The 24639-nt window shown below is 39.9% G+C and overlaps 1 protein-coding gene across 1 annotated transcript in view; it reads right to left on the minus strand.

Moving 5' to 3' along the window:
• The window catches only part of CERS3 (ceramide synthase 3), a 38751-nt gene extending 14125 nt beyond the window's left edge, over window positions 1-24626 (minus strand). The window contains 10 exon segments of the mRNA XM_010167237.1: window positions 1494-1650; window positions 3549-3655; window positions 5359-5487; window positions 5768-5860; window positions 7055-7105; window positions 7949-8006; window positions 12122-12240; window positions 14232-14349; window positions 15938-16120; window positions 24598-24626. Of these exon segments, the coding sequence (XP_010165539.1) occupies window positions 1494-1650; window positions 3549-3655; window positions 5359-5487; window positions 5768-5860; window positions 7055-7105; window positions 7949-8006; window positions 12122-12240; window positions 14232-14349; window positions 15938-16120; window positions 24598-24626 (1044 nt within the window).
• Between the last annotated feature and the right edge of the window lie 13 nt (window positions 24627-24639).

Consider the following 24639-nt stretch of genomic DNA (forward strand, 5'->3'; position numbering starts at 1 on the left):
GTTGCTTTTACAGCTTTGGAGGCACTGGCTGCTTTCACAGCCAAGTTTGCCACCGCTATGGAAAACAGGCTGCACATGCAAGCCAGCTGAAGTCATACGGACTGAAAAGGGCTGAAGCTGCTGCTGCTACCACTGTAAAATGTTATTTGGAAACTGTCTTCTTAGAGAACTGTATAAGGAATCAAAAATCCATGGTAGGGATGCAGGCTTGATGCTTTCCCATTTTTTAGCAGTGACTAATACAAAAGAGCTCTTATCTCAAAATAAAACATTGCTGCCCCTTACAAAGGCATATAAGCAGGCAGGGCAGAATGGCCTTATATAGCTGGCCTAGTCATGTCCTCTGTAGCTGAAGTCCTTCTTACATTGTACTCTCATAACCTCAACCAACGTGGATGGAGACCTATGCCAAAGCCTTCCTCTTACTCAGCTGGAAGGCAGAAGGATGTCCCTTTCTATTTCATTGGAAGAGTTATGTGAGAACAGCACAGAGACAAGATCAAAATCAAAAAAGAAAATGAGAAGTAAACCACTAACACTCAATAAACCAGCCCAGAAATAACTGTGGAATTAATCTGAGTTAAGTGACGTGTAAGAAATACGAGCTTTCCAGTGTCTAAGGAACACAGAAGGATGTTTTAGAAGCAGAACAACCCAAGCCATTTCTTCTACAGATTTGTTCCTTACATACAGCTGTTTGCTGGCTAACAAGGGTTGGGTTTGTAACTGCAATTTTCTTATAGGAAAGACATTGGGTGTCCTTATGATATCCAGCTGTCATGTCTGCATAAGATGTGAAGGAATCTAATAATCTGATAATTATAGGATGGTTTCTGTTATCAGTCAACAATTAAATATGGGTAGAAAGGAATATCTCCATTTCCTTAAGATGCCTCACAGCATTAATTGCTTCAGATAAAAGGACAGTCAGCTCAATTAAGTTCTTGCATCTTGATCCTCAAAGGAAATACCATTTTTCAATAGCACAACTTAAGTTTCACCTTAACTAGCAAAATACATCTGTCAACGCTGACCTCAGATTGAGACAAACTTGAAGAACTTTGCAAGTTTTCCTCAGTACTTGAAGAACTCATCACTTGCATCTCCTTTTTTTTTTTTTTGGTATGTCCCTACAAAGTCCAGTGAGAGAAGATCACTTTCACTCTGAACACAGAGATTTCTAAAGAGTTCTGCACCATCTCAGGGCTTCTGTTTTTGGGAGAGCTCACTTCTTATTTACTATCAGAGCAAAATATCAGATACAGGCAAAAAAAGGCTCTAGTTAATTTTTTTTTATATTCTGATCTATGACCTTAGGTGTGACAATGACAGGTAGGAAGCACATTTAAACATCTCTATACTTTGTAGATCCCTATCAAAACTGCCAACATGAAAATTCAGGAAAACAATAAGAAATTCAGAGTAAACCTATTGGAAGTATTAACTTCTGTTTGATTCTTCACACATCTTTCTGCAGAAGCAAAATTGCTTACCTTTAAGAAAATGAACTTTCTCAAAATCTTGAAAATTAAGTAACCCCAGTATAAATGTAAGCCTTGAAGGATCAATAGCTGCCCGTTGAATAAGAAATATGCTATGACAGGAGTCGTGGAGTAGTACGTAGGCAGATACAACGTGGCACGAAGAATCCTAAAAAAATAAAGGTTACTGTTATGGTGCCAGAATCCTTCTCTATGCTTAATTTCACATTCCAAACTAATTAACTATTTCCACAAAATATTGAAAAGCTCTGCAAAGATGACAGATTAATTAACAAGCCCTGCCTTAACTAGATTACGCATCTCTATTGAAACACAGACTTCAGCAGATGAGAAATTTGAGTCTTGCATGGAAGTATTTTAAACAAGCATATTGGGTCTGGCTGAGATGGAGCCAGTTTTCCCTGTGGCAGCCCCCAGAGTGCTGTGCTTTGTACGAGGAGCTCGAAAGGTGTTGATAACACACCAGTGTGTTGGTTACTGCTGAGCAGTGCTCCACAGCATCAAGGCTGGCTCTCCAACATTCCCCCCTCACCAAGAACAAGATCTTGGGAGGGGACATAGCCAGGACAGCTAACCCAAACTCACCAAAAGGATATTCCAGACCATATGACATCTGCTCAGAAATAAAAGTTAAGAGAAAGGAGGAGGAGGGGAGGGCATTTGTTATTATGCTCTTCCAGAGCAACTGCTATGCATACTTAAGTCCTACTTCCCAGGAAGTGGCTGGATATTGCCTGTTGATGGGACATAGAGAATAAATCTTCTGCTTTCCTTTGCTTCCACACATGGCCTTTGCTTTGTTAAACTGCCTTTATTTTTTCCACAAGGTTTTTTTCCATCTTATTTTCTCCCCCGCCCCATCCTGCTGAGGAGGGGAGCGATAGAGCGGCTCATGGGCACCTGACATCCAACCAAGGTTAATCCACCACATTTTTTTCACTTGTGAGCTCTGTGTGGTCTAGACACTACACAACCCAGAGCTTAACTATGCCATTTTTAAAATGCAAATTCTTTCTAATCTGAAATCCACACTCCAGAGAAAATCCTTGTCCATCTTCAGACTTCACTACTTCTATATTATTTGGGGCTTTTTGAGTTCCTTTAATCTCATCATGTTTTGCTTTCAAGCTCAAGAACTCAAGAACAAGAAACTCAGTGAAGAAAAATGATTGGAGTTCACTTGTATAGTTAATAAGAAAATAACAAATAAAAAACATCAGCATTTCTGAAAGAAAATACTACAGGAAATTAAAACCTTGTGTTGATCAATGTTCAGAACTATTAATTTAACCAGCTTGAGTCTCTAAGGATTTATCCACATGCAGGGAGGAGCATGAAGGCAAACTAGAGCAGGTCAACAAAACTGTGAATGTGAAACACATTAAACACTTTTTAAAAGCTAAACATGTTAAGCATTAGGCACACTAAGCACCCGTGTGGATACCCCAAAGCAGATTAAATCATAGCACTCCAAAGCCATGCAAGTATTTAGCAAGTTATGATTTATTTGCGTTGACTTCGTAACTTAATTGGTTCACCTTAACTTTTCTGAACGCTCCTCACGTGAGTGAGGTGATGTACTGCACAAGGACTAGGTAATAAGTAGAAGGCTCTACAAAATATTTACTACAGTTATGTGGGAATTACACTGTACTCTGCAGCTACAGCAGGAGGAATGGAATGAAAGGGAAAATTATTTCTCCTAGTTAAGTAGCTCAATCCCCTTGAAAATGCAGGAGCTCATAGTGTGTAACTATAATTAAGGAAAATAAATTAAATAATACATAAATAATACATACATTAGGTTAGCATGTTTTCAAGAGGATGATTTAAAAACCTATTTTTACTTCAATTAAATTTTTAAATAAAATGTCAGTTTTTGCCAACTCTTCTCACTGGCTTTTAGTAGCCAACAATAATGAAAGTTCTGCTTCTGCTCTTTGAAGTGCAATCCATTCCTTTCCTTTTCCCATCACAACCAATACTAACCTCTCGATGAAAATGGGAATGAAATAGAAGCCTGTGACTACATTAAATATTGCTTACCAGCAGGGGAACAGGATGATTCTTGTGATGAAGAACACAATAGAAAAGATGACAAAGAGCATATTGCAGGTTTTCTCCCAGTGAGCGTAATTAAACATTTTGGCTGCCTGCATTGAATAAAAACCATCAAACGTATTACAAATATTCTCTGAAGCAAGTTCCTTTCTGCATTATCATAAACAAGGACTCATCCTCCACCTAAGCAGGAAGAAAATTTTCTTCTTGTTTGACATGTAAAGTAATCATTCTACTGATACCTAATAACGCAGTATCAAAACAGATTCTTTGTTTATATTTCTCCTTTCATCTCAAAGGAAAGGACTCTGTATCAAAGGTCTAAAGAACAGCTCTCTGATCAGAATGTTAAAGTGTCATGGAAACACAGAGTGCTCTTCCAAACAGAGGTAATGCCTTGTCCCTGCACCAGATTCAGAATGGGGTCAAAGAGAAGCTGTTGGCCATATCTCCACTCTCAGGAAGGGCAGTGACCCCTTATACACAGGCATTCTGGTGCGTGCGTGTTACTGACCCTTCTCTGCACCTCATTCAGCTTCTGATTTCTCCTTTTTGAGAGCTGGAGGTCCTATCCCACTAATAAAGATTATAATTGCTGCTTCTCCCCTAGTTGAAGTGTACAACACTCCATGCTTCATTTAGGAATCACCCTGGGCACTGTTGAATGAAACAGCTGTTCTCAAGTGTGAACAAAGCTTCAGGTGCCAAGCCTAAGGTTTAAACAGCAGCTCAATATATTTTTGAGTGGCAGGGCTGAATTAAGCTATTCTGGTACCCAATTTCAGTTTCCATCTGAGTGCTGTCCTACCAGTTGTCAGCTCAACTGTTTGTAAGGTCACACAGTTAACTGGACCACAAATCAGTTCAGGATTAAAAGTAACCCAGCAAAAACTTCCATGTATGCATTTAATCTCGACCAATCCCAACTGCATGACCCCACAATTACATGTTCCAGTACAATCAGGAGCAGAAATTAACAGACAACAGCCTACAAGGGCTGATTACACTGGCATTGCCAGCAAAAGAGGTGATGAAACTTTGCTCTTGACCTCGGTGTTCTAAAACCAGGATAATTCTATTGAAGGAAACACAGTGTGCATTTGTCTGCCAAGAAACCCAGCAGCAAGTCTTTATGACCAGAGTGCTGTGTGCAGAATAAGATACTTCTCAATCTTAAATGTTTCTAAATATTGATATTTAATTCAGGGAAGGGACTTCCCTTTCAGTCCAGAGGAAGAAACTTTTCTTCTGCCAGTAGATACCTGTGATATCTTTCTTGTTCAGGGACAGCTTCAGTGTCTCCAGCCAGAAGTGTAAAATGTAGATATACCCCTTGGGTCAACGCAGGGGTGTGAATGCTGACAAAATTAAACCAGTTAGGAGAAGTAGCCAAAATTTTGGCTGGTGAATTTGCTTGAGAATTGGTATTGTGACAAGCTGCTCACAGGCTAGCCAGCTTGGTCTAATTTTAACAGTGAAACAAGAATAATTCAGGGAGGCAGCTGTATTTCCAGTCCCTGTTCTGTGCTGAAGAATTTATCTTCTGCTCTTTCCTCATAACAGATTCTGTAACAGAGTATCAGCTTAAATTATCTAGAAGCTCTTTTTCATTTTACAACGTATGAATCTGTGAAGCCATGTCCCTGTGGGGATAGGAAGGGATCATATGAAACTTGTGGCAAAAAGATTAAAACATCACTGCACATAACCTGGGCAACAACCAAAAACACTTGAAAAAACCCCACCAACCAAAAAAAACCTCAAACAAACAAAAAAATATGCAGGACAGGGTTACCTCGAGCCAGAAATCTGCAGTATCGTGCACAAACATCACCAGTGTTCCAAGACGCACGTAATTGCCACACCAAGAGCCACTCATCAACCCAATGGCTGCCAAGTGATGAACGACATGAGCCAGAAAATCCTGTGAAGGAGAGAGGAAAAAAAGGTAGAGCCAAGCAAGTAGGGCCCTTGAGGGTCTCAGTGTGGATGAAGTGACAAGCAAGCCTTGTCACACACAGAGGGATGATGCCCTGGCAGCCAGGAGAGCACGGATGTGGGCAGGTGTGCCAGGGATGGACTGATGCTGCCCTCATGTGGCTGCACCAAACCCAGGATCAGGACAGTGCTTTTCCTTATCAACATTTTTTTGCCCCCCCTAACAGAAACGGAGATTCTACCTACAAACAAGCATGACCACTTGCCTTCCTTTTGTTGTCAATCCCAAGTGTAAATAAGAGAGACCAGTAAAAACTAATCTCAGCCATGTAGTACCAATACTGGGATGGCAGCACAGTCTGAAATAAAGAAAAACACAGTTAACTCAGAATAGCAAAAGTGAATGCCAAGTGAAACGACTTATTTTTTCCTTTCCTCACTCCTTTTGCTCCTCTGCTGAGTCTTGCTTAAAAAAATTAAACTAAATTAAATTCTTGTTCTGGGCTTTATTAAGAAAGATGTTCTGGGAGCCAAATATTTTAACCTTTACTCAGACCAAACTCAGTTTCTGCAGTTCCTCCCCCACCTCTGAATTTCAACATGCTTCTTCCTATGTTTTTTGTCAGAGAACTACATGCAGAGTGCTTCTGCATTTAATTACAAACAACTGCAAATAAAATAAGCCTTCCATTTTGGTGAACAATTAACATTTTAAATATTCACACATCCCATGACTAAAATGTCAGCTATTTATGCTAAAAACCTATACATCTGCTTAGGGCTAAATGCTGAGCTTGGCTGCTCCCTTGGCTCAATACATTTCCCAGGTGTCAGGAAGTAGGCTTGGTTATCAGGTCCCATGAGTAAGAGAGGCTGGGAAAACCCAGCTGAGAAGTAGGGTTCTTTTTAACTTTGGTCCCTGAGTAGGACAGGAATAAGAAGGCAGTGTGGTGGGCCACAGATATATAAAAATAGGATTGGGAGGCACATAAGGACCTCTGGCAGGTGGGCAATAAGGCAGTTTGCTTGGAGTCATCTGTTATGGGGCTGTTAGTAAAATATTTCAGGAAGAAACAAGAGCCTTGTGACCCTTGGGAACAACCAGGGTATTGAGTAGAGATCTCCAGAGCAAGGACTCACATTATGCCAAACCAAATCACCGCAGCACTCCCTCCACCTCTACTACTGGGCAACAGGGCCCAGCAGGCACACAGTCCGTGGCATAATCCTCTACAGAACTGTTCTGCAGTGCCTTGAAGCATCGTGAGGACCGGTGCAAGCTTAGGGGTCCTGCACTGAAACCTGTAAGGCTGAGAGCATGTACTGGTCACCAGGCCTGGCTCTGGCTGGAGAGCTGAGTGGTAGCACAGGCAGATCACGGAGAAGTTCTGCAATAGTCAGCAGAAGGTACCAAAAAAAGGCAAAAGGTTTGGGTGCTGCACCTCTCTAGGTGGTGTTTGTTGGGAGGGAGAAGCACTTCTGTGGATGAGCCCTTCCAGTGGGGAAATACTTGGAATGCCTCAAGGCCAATGGCCCAATGCCAATAAGCTTACCTGAAATGGATAGCCAACCCACGTCTGCCATATGTCGTAAAACCAAGGTTTCTGGGGAAGACAGATTGTTCAGAAACTGATCAGCACAGCAACAATAAGTCACCTTAACTCAAAATCTTCAACACTTAAAATTTCTCTAAGTGGTGCAGGCTAAGAAGCTAAAATCTTGATAACTGTTCTTCACCAATTTATAAAGTGATCTTACATCCCAGCTTTTTGGCTCCTTTTCAGGACACCTGAAACATTCCCGTTTATAATTTCATCATGCAAAGCAGTTGATGTGTGTTTTATTACTGCAATTACTCAAGGTATGTTGCCACAGTGATTAGATCTTGCTCTGTTTACCAGCCATACACATCACTGGCTCATGATGATAAACAGTGTTTGGGGAGAAGAGCCAGATGAACGTAGACATGCCGAGAACTGTTCTGTTGCTCAGGAGAAGCATTAATGACACCCCAGGCAGTTGCAAGCAGCACTCTCCCTGTTACTCCCGACTTCTGACTCAGCAACAACACCTCAATAAATAGCCATGAAAAACACCATTGTTGTGATGCCCAAAAGCGCTGCCAGGAAAGCTTTACGGCCTCCTTTGAGAAAAACATGGCCACGTGATGCATTTGTAGGTGTTAACAAGGCATGTTGTAAAACCATCTGTGCGACTTCTTAAAGCTTTCCTTAAAAATACTGATTATTCGTAAATTCCTTTATCATGCAAGTTCAAAAGAGAATTTAAAAATTAAGTAAAACCTCAGTGTATATTGCAGCCTATCGTCTAGATTACATACGTACAAAGATCTGAACCCAAAGAGCCACTGAAGCCAGCGAGTCTTTCAATGCGCTTCAAAAAGATCTAGAAATCAGTCTTTATTTTGTTCAAAAGAATTAACTTACATCATATAGAAATATAAACCCAGCAATGGAGGATGCAAGATAGAATGAAAATCGCCAGCTGCAAAATTAAAATGAAAAAAATAAGAAAAGCATTATATTTTTAATAGATATCATTCTGAGTCAGAATTACTGCAAATCATTGTGCACCACAACCTTCACATCAATGTGCCCTCGAGCTCTAAATTAATGGCTATCACATATTAACTATATCTGAATTATTAACATTTAAATGCTTAAGCTTTGACTAATTGCTAAAGTAGTAAATTATTTTACATTATGACAATATAGGTATTTAGATGGTGATTACAGCAGTGATCTTCCAGCCAGGCACGAGCTGATCAAGAGAACAGTCACAGCAAATGTAACAAATTCCCTAAAAATTAATGCTTGATAACACCAATGTTTCCTGCTGTATCAATCCCTCTAGAATATTCTCACTGGACTAAAAACATCTCGCAGTTCCCTGACTCCAGAAGGTCTTACAGCCACATAGCACATACCTTCCAATCTGATCAAACACTGTGAATGCTGCGAGCACCAGCAGTGACTTGTTTTAATTGCTGGGTTAATTTCTTTTTATCTCTCTTAACACCGATTGTTGAAAACAAGGCAGCCCTATGAAACTTTAACAACAACTACAGGATTAGTTTATGTCTTACTAGAGAGGTCTGAACTAACTATAAACCTCAATCACTAAGTTTGGCATCATTTCTCCTGATCTAAGCTTTTTGTGGCTTAAATTGATATCCATCGAGGCAGATAAAACTTCCAGGGTTTCACCACCCATCTGGTAAATCAGCAAAGTGAAAGATGTTCTCATGTATCTTAACAAACTGAAACTATGTCGATGCTTATATCTGTCAGAGCAGGACGCTGTGATTTGGAGCCAGCAATCAGCGTTGTAAGGACTCTGGAGCCTGCGTGGGAGGTATTGTCCCTGGGATTGGGTGCGGCTGGAGACTCAGCTGGAGCTTTCCCACTCCCACCTCTACAGGTGATGGAAAATTTCTTCCTTTCCACTCTTCTCCTTGGCAGGCACAAGCCTGCCTGACCTTTCCCAGAGCAGCTCTTCAAGATCAGCAGGAGAACACGTTGGGACTTTACATGCTGAGAAAGGTCGTGATCACAGAGAAAAGCGCGTGGCCCCAAACATGGGAAGAACATTTTATAGAACAAGAGGTATCCTGGAGGAGAGCAGCCTCCCAGAAAACCTACATTTGCTAAATAGGAGAGAGAGTCTCAAGGACAACACTTCACTAATGGATTGAGAGATGTATAAAAATGTGATTGTGGTCTTTGGCAAACACTAATGAAGTGCCATATGAGAGAAGATGATGAGAACCTATCTGGTAAAAGCAGCCCCTCCTTTCTGAGCCCTACAGTACCTGGAGGTTGACATCCCAGGTGGAAGAATGCAATGCTCAAAGACTGAGACAACATTTTACAAGAAAAACAAACAAACAAAAGATGAGGACATGCAATGGCGGAGGCTAGACAAGATAATATGTCTCACACCTGCAGAAGTAGTCAAGGAAACAATTATAAAATTGCCACTTGATACCCTGGTAATAAACAATCATTTTACTTTTCAATTTTAAAGCATCTTTTCTCAGGTGATTTGAAAATAATATTTCAGAACACCCACTGCACAGACAGAAAAATTCCAAGGTACATGGTAGAAATTAGGAGAGCAAATGGAAGGGGAGAGTGGAACCCACAAGTAATAGCTGGCTCAGAGTTAACCGAGAGATGCTATGAAAAACAACACCATGGCACGGGACAGACTTTTTACACAGGGACTGATTCAACCTTCCTGCCTCCTGTTTCACGCAAGGGAGGTGTGAGTAGTCCAGTGGATACAGCAGGACTCATTCTGTGTTGGTTGTAAAGTGTAAGTGGTTTTCTGAACCAGATCCAAAGCACAGAGCACCTAACAAGACTGTGCCATTATTAGTCCCCAGCCCTACAAATATACGCGCTTGGCAATAAACGCTCAGTGCTTCAGATGAACTCATTACACGGGCAAGACTGCCAGAGTACTACCTCATTTTGCATTTAGCCAAGCTTCTTTATGAATTTGGTGAACAAAACCTAAAGTAAAACTCATCCAAATTCACTAAATTTTACCCAACAAGTGCCTTTTAAGCTCTGAACCCAGATACCAGGGAGAGCACCAAACAACAGCTATGCAGAAGGAGTTTTTTTTAATTTAACTTTAGGAATATTTTATCTTTAATTGATTTTAACAAAAATTAATTTAGAAGGTGAAGCTAAAAGCTGGTAAGCCTTTTAAGGCAGGGAAGGTTTCACACAAAGGGCTTTCCAAACCCTCGTGTTGCTTAACTGGGAGCATTAATAGCTTAAGCATGGTTTAGATCTGGCTCATAAGATTTTCGTTGTGATTCAGAAAAATGATACTGGAGATTGCAGGCTTTCAAAAATTTCATAATGCTGATTATTAACGTGGAATAACTCTCTCCCAAATTTGTTGCATTGAGAATTATATCCAATTAAACTCACTGACAAGGAGCAGAGCAAGGCTCACAAAATTGCACCAGAAAAACCTGTTTGCTTCACTCTCACTCAAGCTGCCGAGCAAGTTTTAATTTCCATCTTTGGCTGTGTAGTGCTAGAGACACACATCCATGGCAGGCAGGTGTTTTATCAATAGCAGGAAATCTCATTGTCACTCATAAAACAAAGTTAACTGATCCATAAAACAATGGGAGAAATAAACTGTGGATATCTGTTTGCCAGGGCAGTTTACTCAACTCAGGCTTCAGAGTGACACATCTATGTCTATCAACTGGATTTATCCCCAACAGAGGACATCATCAAATCAGTATCATATTGATTCACACTAGAAATAATCTTGGTAAAGTAGTCAACTTTGAGCTTTGTAGCTGTACTTTTAACCCTCATTCCTTAAGCTACACTAAAAGAGGTTAAGTATTATAATCACGTGAATTTCTGCCAATGTAATTATGCTAATCAAAATTCAAATATAGAGGACATTAGGAAAGTGTTTTACACGGGTCCAGTTCATTTCAAGTAAAGCCGTGTCCATTTGGGGATTTGCAATTTGTATCAGATTTTGGATAATATTGGAATAGAATCACAGAATCCCAGACTGGTTTGGGTTGGAAGGGACCTTAAAGCTCATCCAGTTCCAACCCCCCTGCCATCAGCAGGGGCACCTTCCACTAGACCAGGTTGCTCAAAGCCTCATCCAACCTGGCCTTCAACACTTCCAGGGAGGAGCAGCCACAGCTTCTCTGGGCAACCTGTTCCAGTGTCTCACCACCCTCACAGTGAAGAGCTTCTTCCTAATATCTAATCTAAACCTCCCCTCTTTCAGTTTAAACCCATTTCCCCTTGTTTTGTCATTAACTGCCCTTATGAAAAGTCCCTCCCCAGCTTTCTTGTAGCCCCTTCAGGTACTGGGAGGCCACTATAAGATCTCCCCAGAGCCTTCTCTTCTCCAGGCTGAACAGCCCCAACTCTAAATAGTAAAATGTTCAGGTGAGTGGAAGTTCTCACACGTTTGTGAAAAATCAGACTGCTTTTCCAGTTTTCAATCATACGCAGGAGGTTTTGAAACTTTTTACATATTCATTATTATCACTCAAAATTTCTCAATGGCCCGCTCTCATCAGCGTCTTTGAGCTCGTGTTTTGCACAGTACCCCACGTTCAAGCCGTGATTCCTATCGTTTAGTTAGGATGTCATGATTCCTGCTCTTGAACTGACTTCTGTACACATAACAGCATCTCAAAATGACAGCACAGGTACGTAGATAAACAAGAGGAAGTAAGCATTTTTGTTCCCCTAGAGTTACTGGCAGACAGAAAAGTATTTTCCTATTCTCTGTATGTTTTCACTAGGCACTATGTAGCAAGTGTCTACAAACAATTCCATTATTACACAATGAAGAAAACTGTAAAATATTTTTGAGGGTTTTTTTCCAGGAGAAACTGTTAACCTAGTCTTTTAAAGTCACGCCATTTGGAGAAATGCTACTAGGTCCTTTCAATTAGATTGTGTATGTACAAACCAAAACCCTTGTCAGATAGACCCAGCTTTCTCGAAATGAGTCCCCCCCACTGAGGACCTCAATAATTTTTTTTCAAAACAGTAAAATCCATAGTAATCAAAAGCATTGTCTTTTCTTACAAAGCTTCCTGGAATTTCCGAAGCACTGTTGGGATCTCAAGGTTTCGCCGTCTCCTAAACCACTTTTCCACCAAACGGACAGTGCAGTTGCACTTTTTGGCAAGGCCTTGAATCTCTGACTGGAAAAAAATGGAATAGTGTTAGCAACAAGATGTACTCCAACATCATTTTCATTTATTTTGTAGTTCACAGATCAGTTTCCCACTGTTGTAAGGTCTTCATTCAAAAGTATTACTAATATTAGCTATTTATGGGGGTTTACCTTGCAGGCTTCCTGGTTTAATTTTTGAGTGACACTTAGAGAAACCCTGGATTTTCGAGACTCATTTATATAAACGAAGCAGGTATGAAAGGAACAGACCCACAAACTGTGCTATTGCCTTTGTGGTGGCTTCTGATAGTTTCAAAGATGCAACTTCAGCTGCAAAGCAAGAGGTTGGGCTGGAAGGAAAAGTGCCACATATCAACACACGTGGACATTGTATCTAATATCTCACCTAATTATAATTAGTTATTAGATTATATTTAAATGAGTGTTGCAGGCAAGATGGTGGGACTGGAATTAAGGTCACCTGAGCTCTGTTCTCAAATCCACTGTACTTCTGTGGTACAGGGCAAGTCAGTTAATCTTACTGAGCAAAATCCAGGCTGCCTTTTGACACCTAAATATAAACAAAGACTAGAGCATTGCCTAGAAATGCATCTAGCTATTCAAGTGCAGCAGTCAGGTGTCTCTGCATTATGTGTGCTCTGGAGGTGAAGTGTCTGCCCTGCAGCCCTGCTAGCACGTGCTAAGCACAAGACAGTGCAGCTCTTGCATTTCTAGGTGCTCAGCGCCCTGTGTGTAGCAGCCTGTAGGCCTCCTCCCTCTCCTCCATCCCCAAATGCAGAAGGTGTGGGCTGACCTCCCCTGGGACTGCTGCAGGAGAGGACGCAGTGTTGGACTCATCCCTAGGGAAGCTCTTTCCCCACAAGGTTAGTACACAAATAGTAGGTGCAGCAGTGCTGCCTCCACCAAGGTAAATCCAGTTAATTTAGTCTCCTGCCCTCAGAGAAAGCTCTGGTATGTGAGCAAAGACACCTCAGCTGCTGGGGAGGGCAGGAGTGCAAACAGCCCATCTACTTGCCATGCAGGATCATCGACTTTGTTTTGACAGACATGCCCTCAATGGCCAGCCAGGCCTCTGCACGCTCTCTCAGACACACTGGTCACCTAAAGGAGGCAGCCTGAATCTTACCCATGGACCAAAGAGTATAAAAATGCTGCGCTGCCTTTCAGAGATCAATCATCAAACTGTGCTCGTGCAAAAGGAAGGTATGAAACAGAGATGGGCATACTTGTCTAGATAGAGAAGAGGTCATATGTGAACATCTGTTCCTGATGACATCAGGCAAAAGACCCAGTAAGAGGATAGCAAAGTTAGGGATAGAAAGCAAAGTTCCACGTATCAATAATTAGCAATATCCCTCATTACTGGAAAGCACATATTTCTTTTCACAACCAGTGTAGGAACACTGCAATTGTTTGGTAACTGTAGTGAGGTAAGTGCACTTCCTGAGGCTGCATTCACAGCAAAGTACCTGTTTCCCATCAACAACCAAGTTGCTTCATTTTTTGAGATGGTAAACATTTGCTGTTATTTTTTTTTCTTTTTCAATTTTGAAAACAAACAGCAAAATAATAAAAAGATTGCTTTTCTTTCTCACATAAGCCAGGATTAAGTATGCAGCAATACAATGGATCAAAAGGCTTCCATACCAGCGTTCCAATATTATTGCTTTGCAATAAATATGATACCACTTTCCAGCAACAGATGTCAGCTGATATTTTCTCCAGGCAGAATGAGTTGGAACACTGATCTTCACTGGAAATATTATTAACAGTCTAACGTAGAACAGCATGTCAGAAAATTAAACATCTTAAATATATTTTCTGTTTTGGATGTCATATACCCTTGTCAGCAGAACAGCAACAAAAACCCAAATAAATTAAGTCATCTGTCAATCAGCTGGAACTCATCCCCTGATGTCATTGCTGACAGCTGATTGAAACAATAAGACTTGGGATTTTCCATAACCAAAACGAGTTTAAAAGAATGAGAATCCTTACTTGGGATGGATGTTTTGAGCACTCCCGGAAATAACTCTCTAAAACAGGATTAGGCTGTGGCTTCACACGTCTTACATTCTTTATACCTAAGGCTTTTGCTAGAGGTATAGCAACATATCTGAAAAGACATACCGTGAAAAACTTTAAAAATACAACACAGTTACAAGACCTTAGCTATTCTCATACCAGGATATGAAGAGAAATAAATCTGAAGAAATTTATCTGCCATAAAATATGATAGTGCACTGTGAGAGAAAGGAAATCTCCCTCTAGCTAATACCAAGAGAAAACCATAACATAGTAGCAGTTATGCAGAAAAGCAGACTCAAGGACTCATGTTTGTGGTCATAAAATGCTATAAAACTACAGATCCTGATTTTTGCACCCTTGTGTTTTTCAGAGGCATATTGGAGTTAAGCAACAGTTAAGGGAGAGTGAAACAAGACCAGACGCTCTCTCCATGTGAGCTGAAAGATTGCTCTGGGATACCTTCTCCTAGTGGCAGGTAGTCACTTAGGACGTCACTTCACCAGGCTACCACTACCAGAGGGACTGGATTTGGCTTGCAGCCTCTAGCTTGTGGCACACAGCACCTCCCCCAGAGACTGAAGGCTTCTCTTTTCTCTTCCATCTTCCAACACAAATTGCTGCAGAGCTTGCCAAATGCTTTGCTCTTCTATTTGGGCAGGCTTTTCTGAAAAAGCTCCCCTCGCTCCTGCTGATATCAGCAATTGATTCCTTATTACTCATAGCAGTGGTCAGTTTTCCTCATTCATGGGCAGATTCACTGCAGGCCAGATGTGTGGGCTAATTATTCACACCAGTGATTTCCAATAGCAGCACAGAGAGACACAGCTGGGCAAGAATTTACTCAGGAGACACTGTGAATGGTTATAAACATATGATCCAAATTACTTTTGATCTCTAACATGAATGATTTTATCTGGTTCTGGTTTAAGTCTGTCCAACTTACGACATTCCAAATTTCCTCATTCTATCCTGAAATAATTATAAAAACTTACTAATCACATTCTTTAGAGGGGGGAAAAAAAATCAAGCAAAAAAAGGCACAAATAAATAAGTCAAAGCACTGAAAATCTTTATATATTTGTAGCTTTCTTCTGTGGAGCCAACCTCTGCCTGTCCCATAAGATTCCAGCTGCAGAAGCAATCCATCTTTCAGTGTCAAAGTAAGAAAAAAAAGAGGAATCTGTATTACTAGATCTGCATAAAACATCCACATGAAACTCTGAGATCCCTCTAAGCTTCCTAGATTTGCTAAAGGTAGACACCTGGGATCTATCAGCCCCACACAAATGTTCTGGTGGAGGAGCAAACAAAAGGAGATATTTAGTTTAGGGGAGAAATACCTCTACCCTTCCACCAAATGAGAAAAAGCAAAAGGAAACACAAATGGTTTTGTATTAATCGTACCTCTAGTAAAAGGAAATAATCAGAATTATCCAAAAGCTAGATAGAAATATTTTCCTTCTACTTTGGACCACAGCCACGTGTTCCTAACACCGAAAAAATTCACCAATTTTTCACCTGCTGTATTATCTGTAATAGATCTTTCCAGCAAACCACCAACTAATCCTCCTTTATAAAAACATAAAGAATATTGATCTAAAGATATCTTATTTTTTTAAAATGTTCAGCATTAACCAGGATTAACATTAGCATAAAACTGCATTTATATTTCTTACCTTTCACTGAAGAATCGGATAATCAGCAATACAAAGGCATATGGGATTGTAGCATATAACTGATGTGGTTTTGGAAAGACAAGTCCATCACGGTCTACAAAATGTGCCCATGTGCAATTGATGGGCATCCAAATATTCTCCCACCAGAACCAGCTGTTGAGTGTCTTTAATACGTACGCCATGCTAAGCAAATAAAGAGATAATTAAAAATTATTCTTGATGTATTAAAACAAAAGGCAGGAAATAAAACACACTGAATTTTGTTGTGTAGAACGGTGGTTCCCAGCTGGCAGGACATTTCCTAAAGATAAGGTACAAAGAGCAGATGAGGTTCAGGTGCCAAATCAAAACTAGATCAGGAGCAAACAGACCTAGCCAGTGAAATCAGTTTTCTCAGGTGAAAAAAAAAAACCCCAAAAAAACAACAAAAAAAGGAAAAATAATCAATTACAGGAAGTTGAACACCCCTTGGTTTAGAGCATCCAGGTGGGATTATAATCCATCAGAAGACAGAATAATAGAGCTCAATTTTGAGCTGGTACAAACCAATGCAGGGCCTTTGAAATCTGCAGGGGGGGAGGCAATCTGCTGCCTCATTTCAGTCATTCACTCTAGACTGCTTAATACCTGGTCAAATTCTTTGCAATAACTATTTATAATCTATCATGCCAATACAAAAAAGATACGAAAGAGAACTGATCTTCCCAAGGCTGCTTTTGTAAATTAAATGCAAGTGGGTGAAAGAGTGGAAAAGAAATGAGGAAGTCCAGGGTGTGACTCAGTTCCGTAATTATGAAGCCACTTTGCTGTTGAATTACTGCTGCTTAATATGCTAATGGCAATATACACCTTGATCCTCATTTTGCAAACACCTGTGCACAGGACCAAGTATAAAAACTATAACACACAGTGAGCTTTTTTGGGGATTTGCAGGAAATACTATGATTTAACTGTGACCAAATTCTAGATCAGAACAAAATATCTAAAAATCAGCTCTTGAAGGAAGAAAAAAAAAAATCACTTAAACAAAACCATTTCATTCTTATAAAAGTCTCATTTTTAACCTTTGTATTCTACATCATATATTTAGAAACTTCTGTTATCTTTTATTTAGTTGTAAGGACTTTACAGTACAAACATGTTATACAGCCTATAAAAATATTCTAAAATTGAATAAAAATAGAAGTTACTATAATGTTTTCCATAAGGCTGAAATAAGTAAGTTTTCTATAATTTCTAGAAGTAATAAATTTAAATCACTTTTTCCATACTAAGCTTTCCTGTAAACCAGAAAAAAAATATGAGGAAATAACTGATTTCACTGAACCATGGTTTTGATAAGGAAATAGTTGAGCTGGGAGAATTTCAACCAAGACTCCATAGTGTTAGACATCCCATACATCCCATCGGAAGATCTCACAGTGATATTTTTATATAGGATGAAGTGATGAGAGCAAATCATGCCGAGGACAGACAGTAGTTCAAGCCCTTTCACGTTCCTCTGTATTAACAGACACACTGGGAATCAATTTACTGGCCAAGCACAGTAGTCAGTATTGAAATATTAATAACCCAGCCATTTAATCTTTTTAAATGCCAAAAGGGGACAGTAAAACTCTACTGAATGAATTGCGTGTGTATTAGCAAATGTAAAAAATAAAGGAGGGAGAAATCACAATTGTTCCCGCACTGAGACTTTATATGCCAAGTTTCAGCCTAGAGCAGTTTTTTTACTGCTGAATTATAAACTCCTGGAAGTAGGGATTTATAATGGGGCTGCTAACAGACCCTTAACTACAGCCAGCAGGCGCCATGATAATGAAGCAGGGCTTTGAAACATGACATTTTAGGTCAGACAGAAAGCCTTGCAGACAAACTGCCCTAGAAGACCAGGGGAAAGACTCATTACACAGTTCTGCTTCCTAATATATCTATATTTTTAAACTAGACTGTGCATTGCAAACTATCACAAACTGTTAACTGTAATAAAAATAGGTCAGTCTACTATAATACAGTGTAAAAAAGCACTAAGAATTGGATTATGGTGAGATGGGTTATGAGTGAATATGCACCCAAAACACTTAAACCCTAGAAAAACCCAGCAGTGGAAATTTTCATATCGGATTCTTGGGCTCTCACTAATTTATGTTTTCCTTCCACTCACAGATGCCTTACCGTACAACTACCTTTTCACATCTTAAACTAGTTAATGCATCTCTATTAAACTAAGCTCATAAGCACATGCTTAATCTTAAAATTTAAGGGAATTCTGAGATCTGGTCTAGAGTCCACAGATTTCAGCAGAAATCCTTCCTCGTAAACAGCAAATAGACTCATAGAAAGGCTGCTTCTCTGAAACTCTTTCTTCTGTAATCCCCTGTATTATCACAGTGGATTAGACCATCCCTGATGAACATTGTCCAAGGAATTCTTAGAAACCTGTTGATGAGATTCCATAGCTGCCTGCAGCCTATTCTTATGTTTCATTACCCTTAAAGTAGATGTTCACCCTACATCCAACCTATGTTTTCACTGCATCAAGCCATTCCCTGGGCAATCTTGGAGATTTACATCTTCGTAATAGCAGCTGTTTAAGTAGTTGGGCTGTTCTCCTGTCCCACTTCAGCTTCAGTCCTCATCATAAGGTTCCTGGAGCACCTGGAATGTGAGGAAGTACTTCCAAACACATCTGGGCAGCAGTGAACTGAGCATTTTACAGTTTCTCTTCCTGCCTTCTTTGCTCCTGAATGGCTGACAGCTGTGGCTGTGTGATTAAGTAGTTTTATTCCTTCTTAAATCGTTGAGATTGTGAAACATAAATAACTCCATGAATACTATTTCACCACATACATGATACATAAGCAAGGTTACTTTCTCCTGTACTACAAAGGAGCTGTGGCCCTTCCAGCGTGCTGGGACTCAGCCCATGAAACCCACACACACTTTGTATGTTTTTCTGTATGAAGAGAAAGTTGATACCTGACAGAAGCCTCCATCTCAGGAAGCACCACTCAGGGCAAATTAACTGGGAATAGCTCAGTTCTAGCTTTGCTTTTTATCTCCTCCACAAATACATACTTGCTACTTCCTAGAAACGTCAATTAAAATTAGTATTGGAACTCAATTATAGTTTTGAAGATGAACCCATATATTATCCCATTCCCTCTGCCAAAGAAGTTCTTTCAATGCTCCCATTGCATCACCAATACAAATAATCCAGCGTTAGGGTTTACTCGCCACATGTACAGTGACACTGTCCCAAATACTAGTCCTCATTATCACCTTTCTCCACATTATGATTTGACTGCTTCATTCTGAATTATTTACTTTGAATCCTTTTGACCCTAAACAATGGCTGTGTAAGTTGTGACGGAGAGGCCAGAGGATGGAGTAGACAGACAGAAAGCACTCAAGTCATTTGTCTCTAGCAAGAATTCCTGTTAGAAAAACCATAGCTGCCATTTGCTAATCTCTCCTCTTTCCTATTACCAGCTGACTGGGACAATTGTGGCAGAGTGACTTCTCAGACCTTTAATCCCACATCTGTGTCAATTCACAAGGCAGAGAAGGCAAATTCTGCTCTCAAATGACATTAGATTAAAGGCACATTGCCACAGGAGAGAAAATTAAAATTCCTATTACTGTCTACATGCTACTTTTTCTGGAAAAAAGGTTTTTTCCCCCCCACAAGGACTGTTGTTTTGGCATATTACATGTAGTCCAACATCAAACACCTCGATGTATTTTAAATGATGCTGTCTATACTATTTAGTTTTGTTTTTAACCCAAAGATTTTTTGTCAGACTGTTAAATCCTAACAGACTAGGAAGGTCAGTAACCCCTTGGCCATACAATCTTACCCTGAGAACACCTCTTTCAAATACCCATAGTGTGAGTGGGAAGGGGAAGGCATCCGCTACAGGTCCTCTTGTGGAAGGGACTCTTAAATAGGTTGAAGTCTTCCAGGTGTCCCTTCTGCCACCCAGGGGCCATGGCAAGGCAGATGGGCATTTCCTCACACATACAGCGCCTGAAATCCAGGTGGGAAATGGGAGAACCAGTTTCTTAGCACATGAACAAGTGGAATGTGTTTTGCAACAGGCTCATTGTACACTGCCAAGATATTTTTGCCTCCAAGAAGTGCTATAAGTGCAGTCCTTGAGACCCATGTTTATTTCCCTAGCACATCAGTGTAAAACTAGACACTTACTTTTGTCAGGAGCTGGTTACCACACAAAGGCATGTGTTCCAGTGTAACCACAAGTGGTGGAAACCAGTTCCAGTGCTGGGATCAGGCTGTAGATACTGGATTTCAAAGGCAGCTGAACTTTGTAGTTTGCATAAATTGCCACAAGTTGTTATTCTTCTTCTCATACACACACTGGCTTCCAAAGAATGGGCAGCAAACGCAAAAGCCCAGCTTGTCCTGATTTGGGACCAGCTCTAACAAGAAACTTGAAAGCCTACCCAGCCTGAACCTCCTCCTGCTAAAAGTGCTGAGCTCAGAGATATTTTTTCCCCTACAGCTCATAACAGTACCAAGCAAGCACAAGATGTGTTGAACGAGAAATGACAAGTTGATTGACCCATATTCTGCCCAACCTACAGTAAAAAAAACCTCCCTGCTTCTTCACAGATTCTTATCTCTGTACACCAGCAACACCAGTATTATTTCCATTGACAAAACTGAAATTGTCGCCTGTGCTCTAGAAGGACCTAAAAGTCAGTCTAACAATAAAACAAAGCTATTTGAGAAAACTGGAAATTTCCCCTGCATCTTGGAAATTGAATACTCCAAATAAAGAACCGTAATCACCTCCTTGCTAAGGAAGGATCTCCTCTGTAGCCTAATTAGTTTTAAATGGGCTAGTGCACAAAACAGGAAAATCAGGAATGATTACTTCAGGAACTGCATCCTTTATAATTAGAGGAAAGCCTACACAGTTGTGAAGTAACAATGCGAAGTTTCTTCCAAAGCTCTGCTCCTTGGATCCTTGATATATTCAGTTTTAAAACAAAAATCTTCTATTTTTAATACTTTTAAGCAAAAAAAGGGCAAACTTTGGCTTGACAAAAGTAACATGGTTAGGTTTTGAAAAACAAATTCAGGAGCTGCTTTGAAGTGGAATTTCTGGCTGCTGCAGACTGGGAATAAATAAAAAGAAACAGAGCCAAAGCTTTGATTGTGCTCTCCACGCAAAAGCTCTTGCTTGCAAAAATTGCATTTCCAAAAGCAGAATAAAGAGAGAGTGATATCCAGGTTTGAAGGGTGGGTTGGGAGGATTTCCTGTCCTTATTAAATGGATAAATTAAATCCAGTGGTTCACTAATACAAACATGCAAGTGAAAGAACCCTTAATTTCTCTAAGCATCTCATCAGACTGTCCACTCAGTGTGACTCTGGAAGTGTAACAGGGAAAGAATGAAACCAGAAAAAAGCAAGAGTAACGTAATTCACCTATTTCTCTCCTCATTTGTTAGAACTGGTAAAACTGGTGCAGTAACTGTCGGGAAAAATCAAGTCTCCCAGGTATCACAATGGATAGAAAAGCTGTCCCAAGCTGTTAACTAACATTCAACCACAGTGGTTTAAAAGAGTAAATAAAGATCGGATCCAGCATATCACAGGTTTTGGTTTTGCTTAAGACTAAACAATACGATTAACACACAAGTTTCAGTAGCAGATTTGTGTTCTGCTACAAACAGAGAGCACGCTGGTTAAAGAATCCCAACTGCGATCATCACCATGAAACAGGTGAAAAAATATGGGACTTCCACTTGGTTGCTAACAGTTGTGCAACCTTTTTCCTACTGAGGATAGCAGAAGGTCAGCCTAAGAGACACCTTTAAAAAAATCCCAATAGCACAGAAAAGTGAATTTTAATAAAATCCAAAAAATCCCCACATGTACAAACTCTGACTTGTTAATGGTTTAGTATTCGTGCAAGTGTTGACAGTTGATACCGTGCCATACAGCCTTTCAAATGTACAACAGCTGCTTTATACGTCTTCTGGACACACTTGCAACTTGCAAGTTTGAGAAATCATAGCCTGTGATGCCAGATTAGCTTCTCCATTGATTATTTTTTTATGCTAAAAAAATTATTAGTCCCTAAGGCAGTAAGAGCAACCCTGACATCCACCGTTTTCTTCCACGCAACATTCATTCAGTCATCAGTTGTTAGTTGTAGGCATCTGCCAGTTGGAGACACTGCTTATTCCTGCTTCTTGGCACTGCCTTTCACATTTGATCCAGCAGTTTTGTCCCTAATTGGCATAAAGGGTTTGAACTACAGTTTATGGAGGAAAGACCTAAATGAAGAATATTGGGTTGATGCTTCCACCTCTTTGCATCTTATCTTTTCTCATCTTGTTTGTCCAAATGTGAAAACACGATTCTAGTTAAATTCCACACAACCTGAGCCACAGCTTGAATGACATCTTACCAAGCCTACACATACAACCAGTGACAGCACGGAATTAAAGAGCTGTTGGACTTGGAGGTTCTTATGATGAAACACTGAAATACTCCATACACGTAAAACAGATGAATTAAGATTGCTGTGAGACCTTTAACTTCAAATTTACCCCCTAGCTTGTATAAATCACAACTGTAAACAGTTTAAGTGCCTCGTTATAAGGTAATTAGAGTATTTTACCTCTTTTACTATTCTATCACACTGCCTTGTAACTTGGCTACTGTATCATAGCAGGCTAAAATAGCACTTTGAATAAATCTCAATTAAGGTGGCAAGTGAGTTTTATACTTTTCACTGTTCTCTAGAGGAAAAAAAAAAAAAAAAAAAAAGAGAGAACCAGACCTGTTTGAAATACTTCATTTTCTGGGTGAAGGTTACCATGCTCTCTCTACTTAAAGGTAAATCATTTTTGAGCAGCTAAAATGGTTTTAGCTGATTGCAGGCAGCTGAGGAAAGTGAAATACAGTTCTCACACTGTACAGATACAGAACAAGCTATGTCTGATTTAAGCTTTAAAAATCCATAACATTGATAGAGTTGGATAAAGAGCTATGAGAGAACTCAAATATCAGCAATAATTTTGAGGAAAAAATAGTTCTTTGAAATAAAAAGCCTTATCCAAACAACAGGTTCTTAATAGACACTTAATTCATAAAAAGTTTGAATAGACTTAGAGGGACACCAGTTGCTTCAAGAACTTGTTAGAAATATTTGTCAGAACATAAGGAAAAAAATCTTACTAAGTATGACACTTTTCTTCAAATTATTACTATGGGGGATAGATGCAAAAATGATTTTTTTTGTAGCTTACCAAAATTTTATTTGGAAAAAAATAAAAAAACCCCCTTATGTCTAACTTAAAATGCTAAATTATATAATGGAGATTTTACCAGAGTTGTGAGTCTTCTTGGTCACTTATTCCAGAGAAGTGCTAAGGGCAGAGAAGAAGAGAGCAGTGTAGAGTTACACAGTGGCCAGGAGAAGCATGTTAGTAGAAGTACAACAGTACCACAAAACATGGGAAGAGAGCAGAATAGTAAGGAACTAGAGGGAGGACCTGAGGGTTGAGGCAGAGGCAAAGGTTGTTGGCTTCTCCACCTGCACAGAGGATGACTCAAGGTTTTAAATGAACCCTTGGGAGTTAGGGAAAGGGACAGGGCTGGTGCATTTGCGCTCTGGAAAACCATCCTGTTTGCAGCTTCCTGAAACAGGGTCTTTAGCCATCACATACACACAGTGGCTCAAGCTTCTACATTGATTTTAATGATGTCTACATCTGAACCAGTAATTAAACCAAGTCTGTTGTGCCCCACTTGTCTCAGTTCTCCTCCTGTGGGTTATCCCTCCTCTGCCATTTAACCTGCTCAGACATCCTCCACCCACAAAGCCAACTAGAGGAGGAGACAGAATGCAACTGGTGTTTCATTATTTCAGCCACTGTTTGGCATCCTTTTCATGTCCTAACACATGCAAGAGAAATCTTCAGCCCAATGTGTACCAGCATAGCCTCTTCATCAACAGTGGCACCCCAGTGGAAGATCTGACCCAAGCTAGTAAGCTAGCTAAAAACAGGTATACATTACAAAAAGTAAAAGGAAAAAAAATGGATGAGGTTCCTCCATCTGACTGTTACAGCATTAATATGAAAGAACTCTTTCTGGTAGCTTGATTAAATTTATTATTTACAGCACTAGCTTCAGACCTTCAATAGGTAAGTCTTACAAAAAACACTGTTAAACTGAATTTCTTACAGAACAAAATTAGAACTAGCTTTTTCAAGGAACTTCAGTTCAAGGGTTTTTTATGCAATCACATTTACATCATTAGCTAACATTATTTTTCCTGTTAATAAATCTTCCTCCCTTTCAGTTGCTCCTACAAGCATTTAATAGAATAATGATACAAGAAGTAGAAAAGCGAAACTACTACTGTAACCTGTACTGCTTTTCTCTAAAATAAAAATCAGTTCTTATAGGCTGGAATACTTCGTGGTAACATATAAAATCTCATTAACGTCTATCCCACTGTTTATCTGGAGATCCTCATAAGAGTTACTCTAATTTTCCCTTATAAAACAACGTTAGAGACCATCGCACGCTAACGATTCAGACCATAATCTGATGTAGGGAGGGGGGAAAAAAAAAAAAGAAAGAAGAAAAGGAAAGAAGAAGAGATTCCTACCTTTATGATGTTGCAGTCAAAGAGAACATAAGCGCCTTAGCA

Source organism: Antrostomus carolinensis, unplaced genomic scaffold, assembly GCF_000700745.2.
Source record: "Antrostomus carolinensis isolate BGI_N321 unplaced genomic scaffold, ASM70074v2 scaffold20444, whole genome shotgun sequence".
NCBI classification, from domain to species: domain Eukaryota; kingdom Metazoa; phylum Chordata; class Aves; order Caprimulgiformes; family Caprimulgidae; genus Antrostomus; species Antrostomus carolinensis.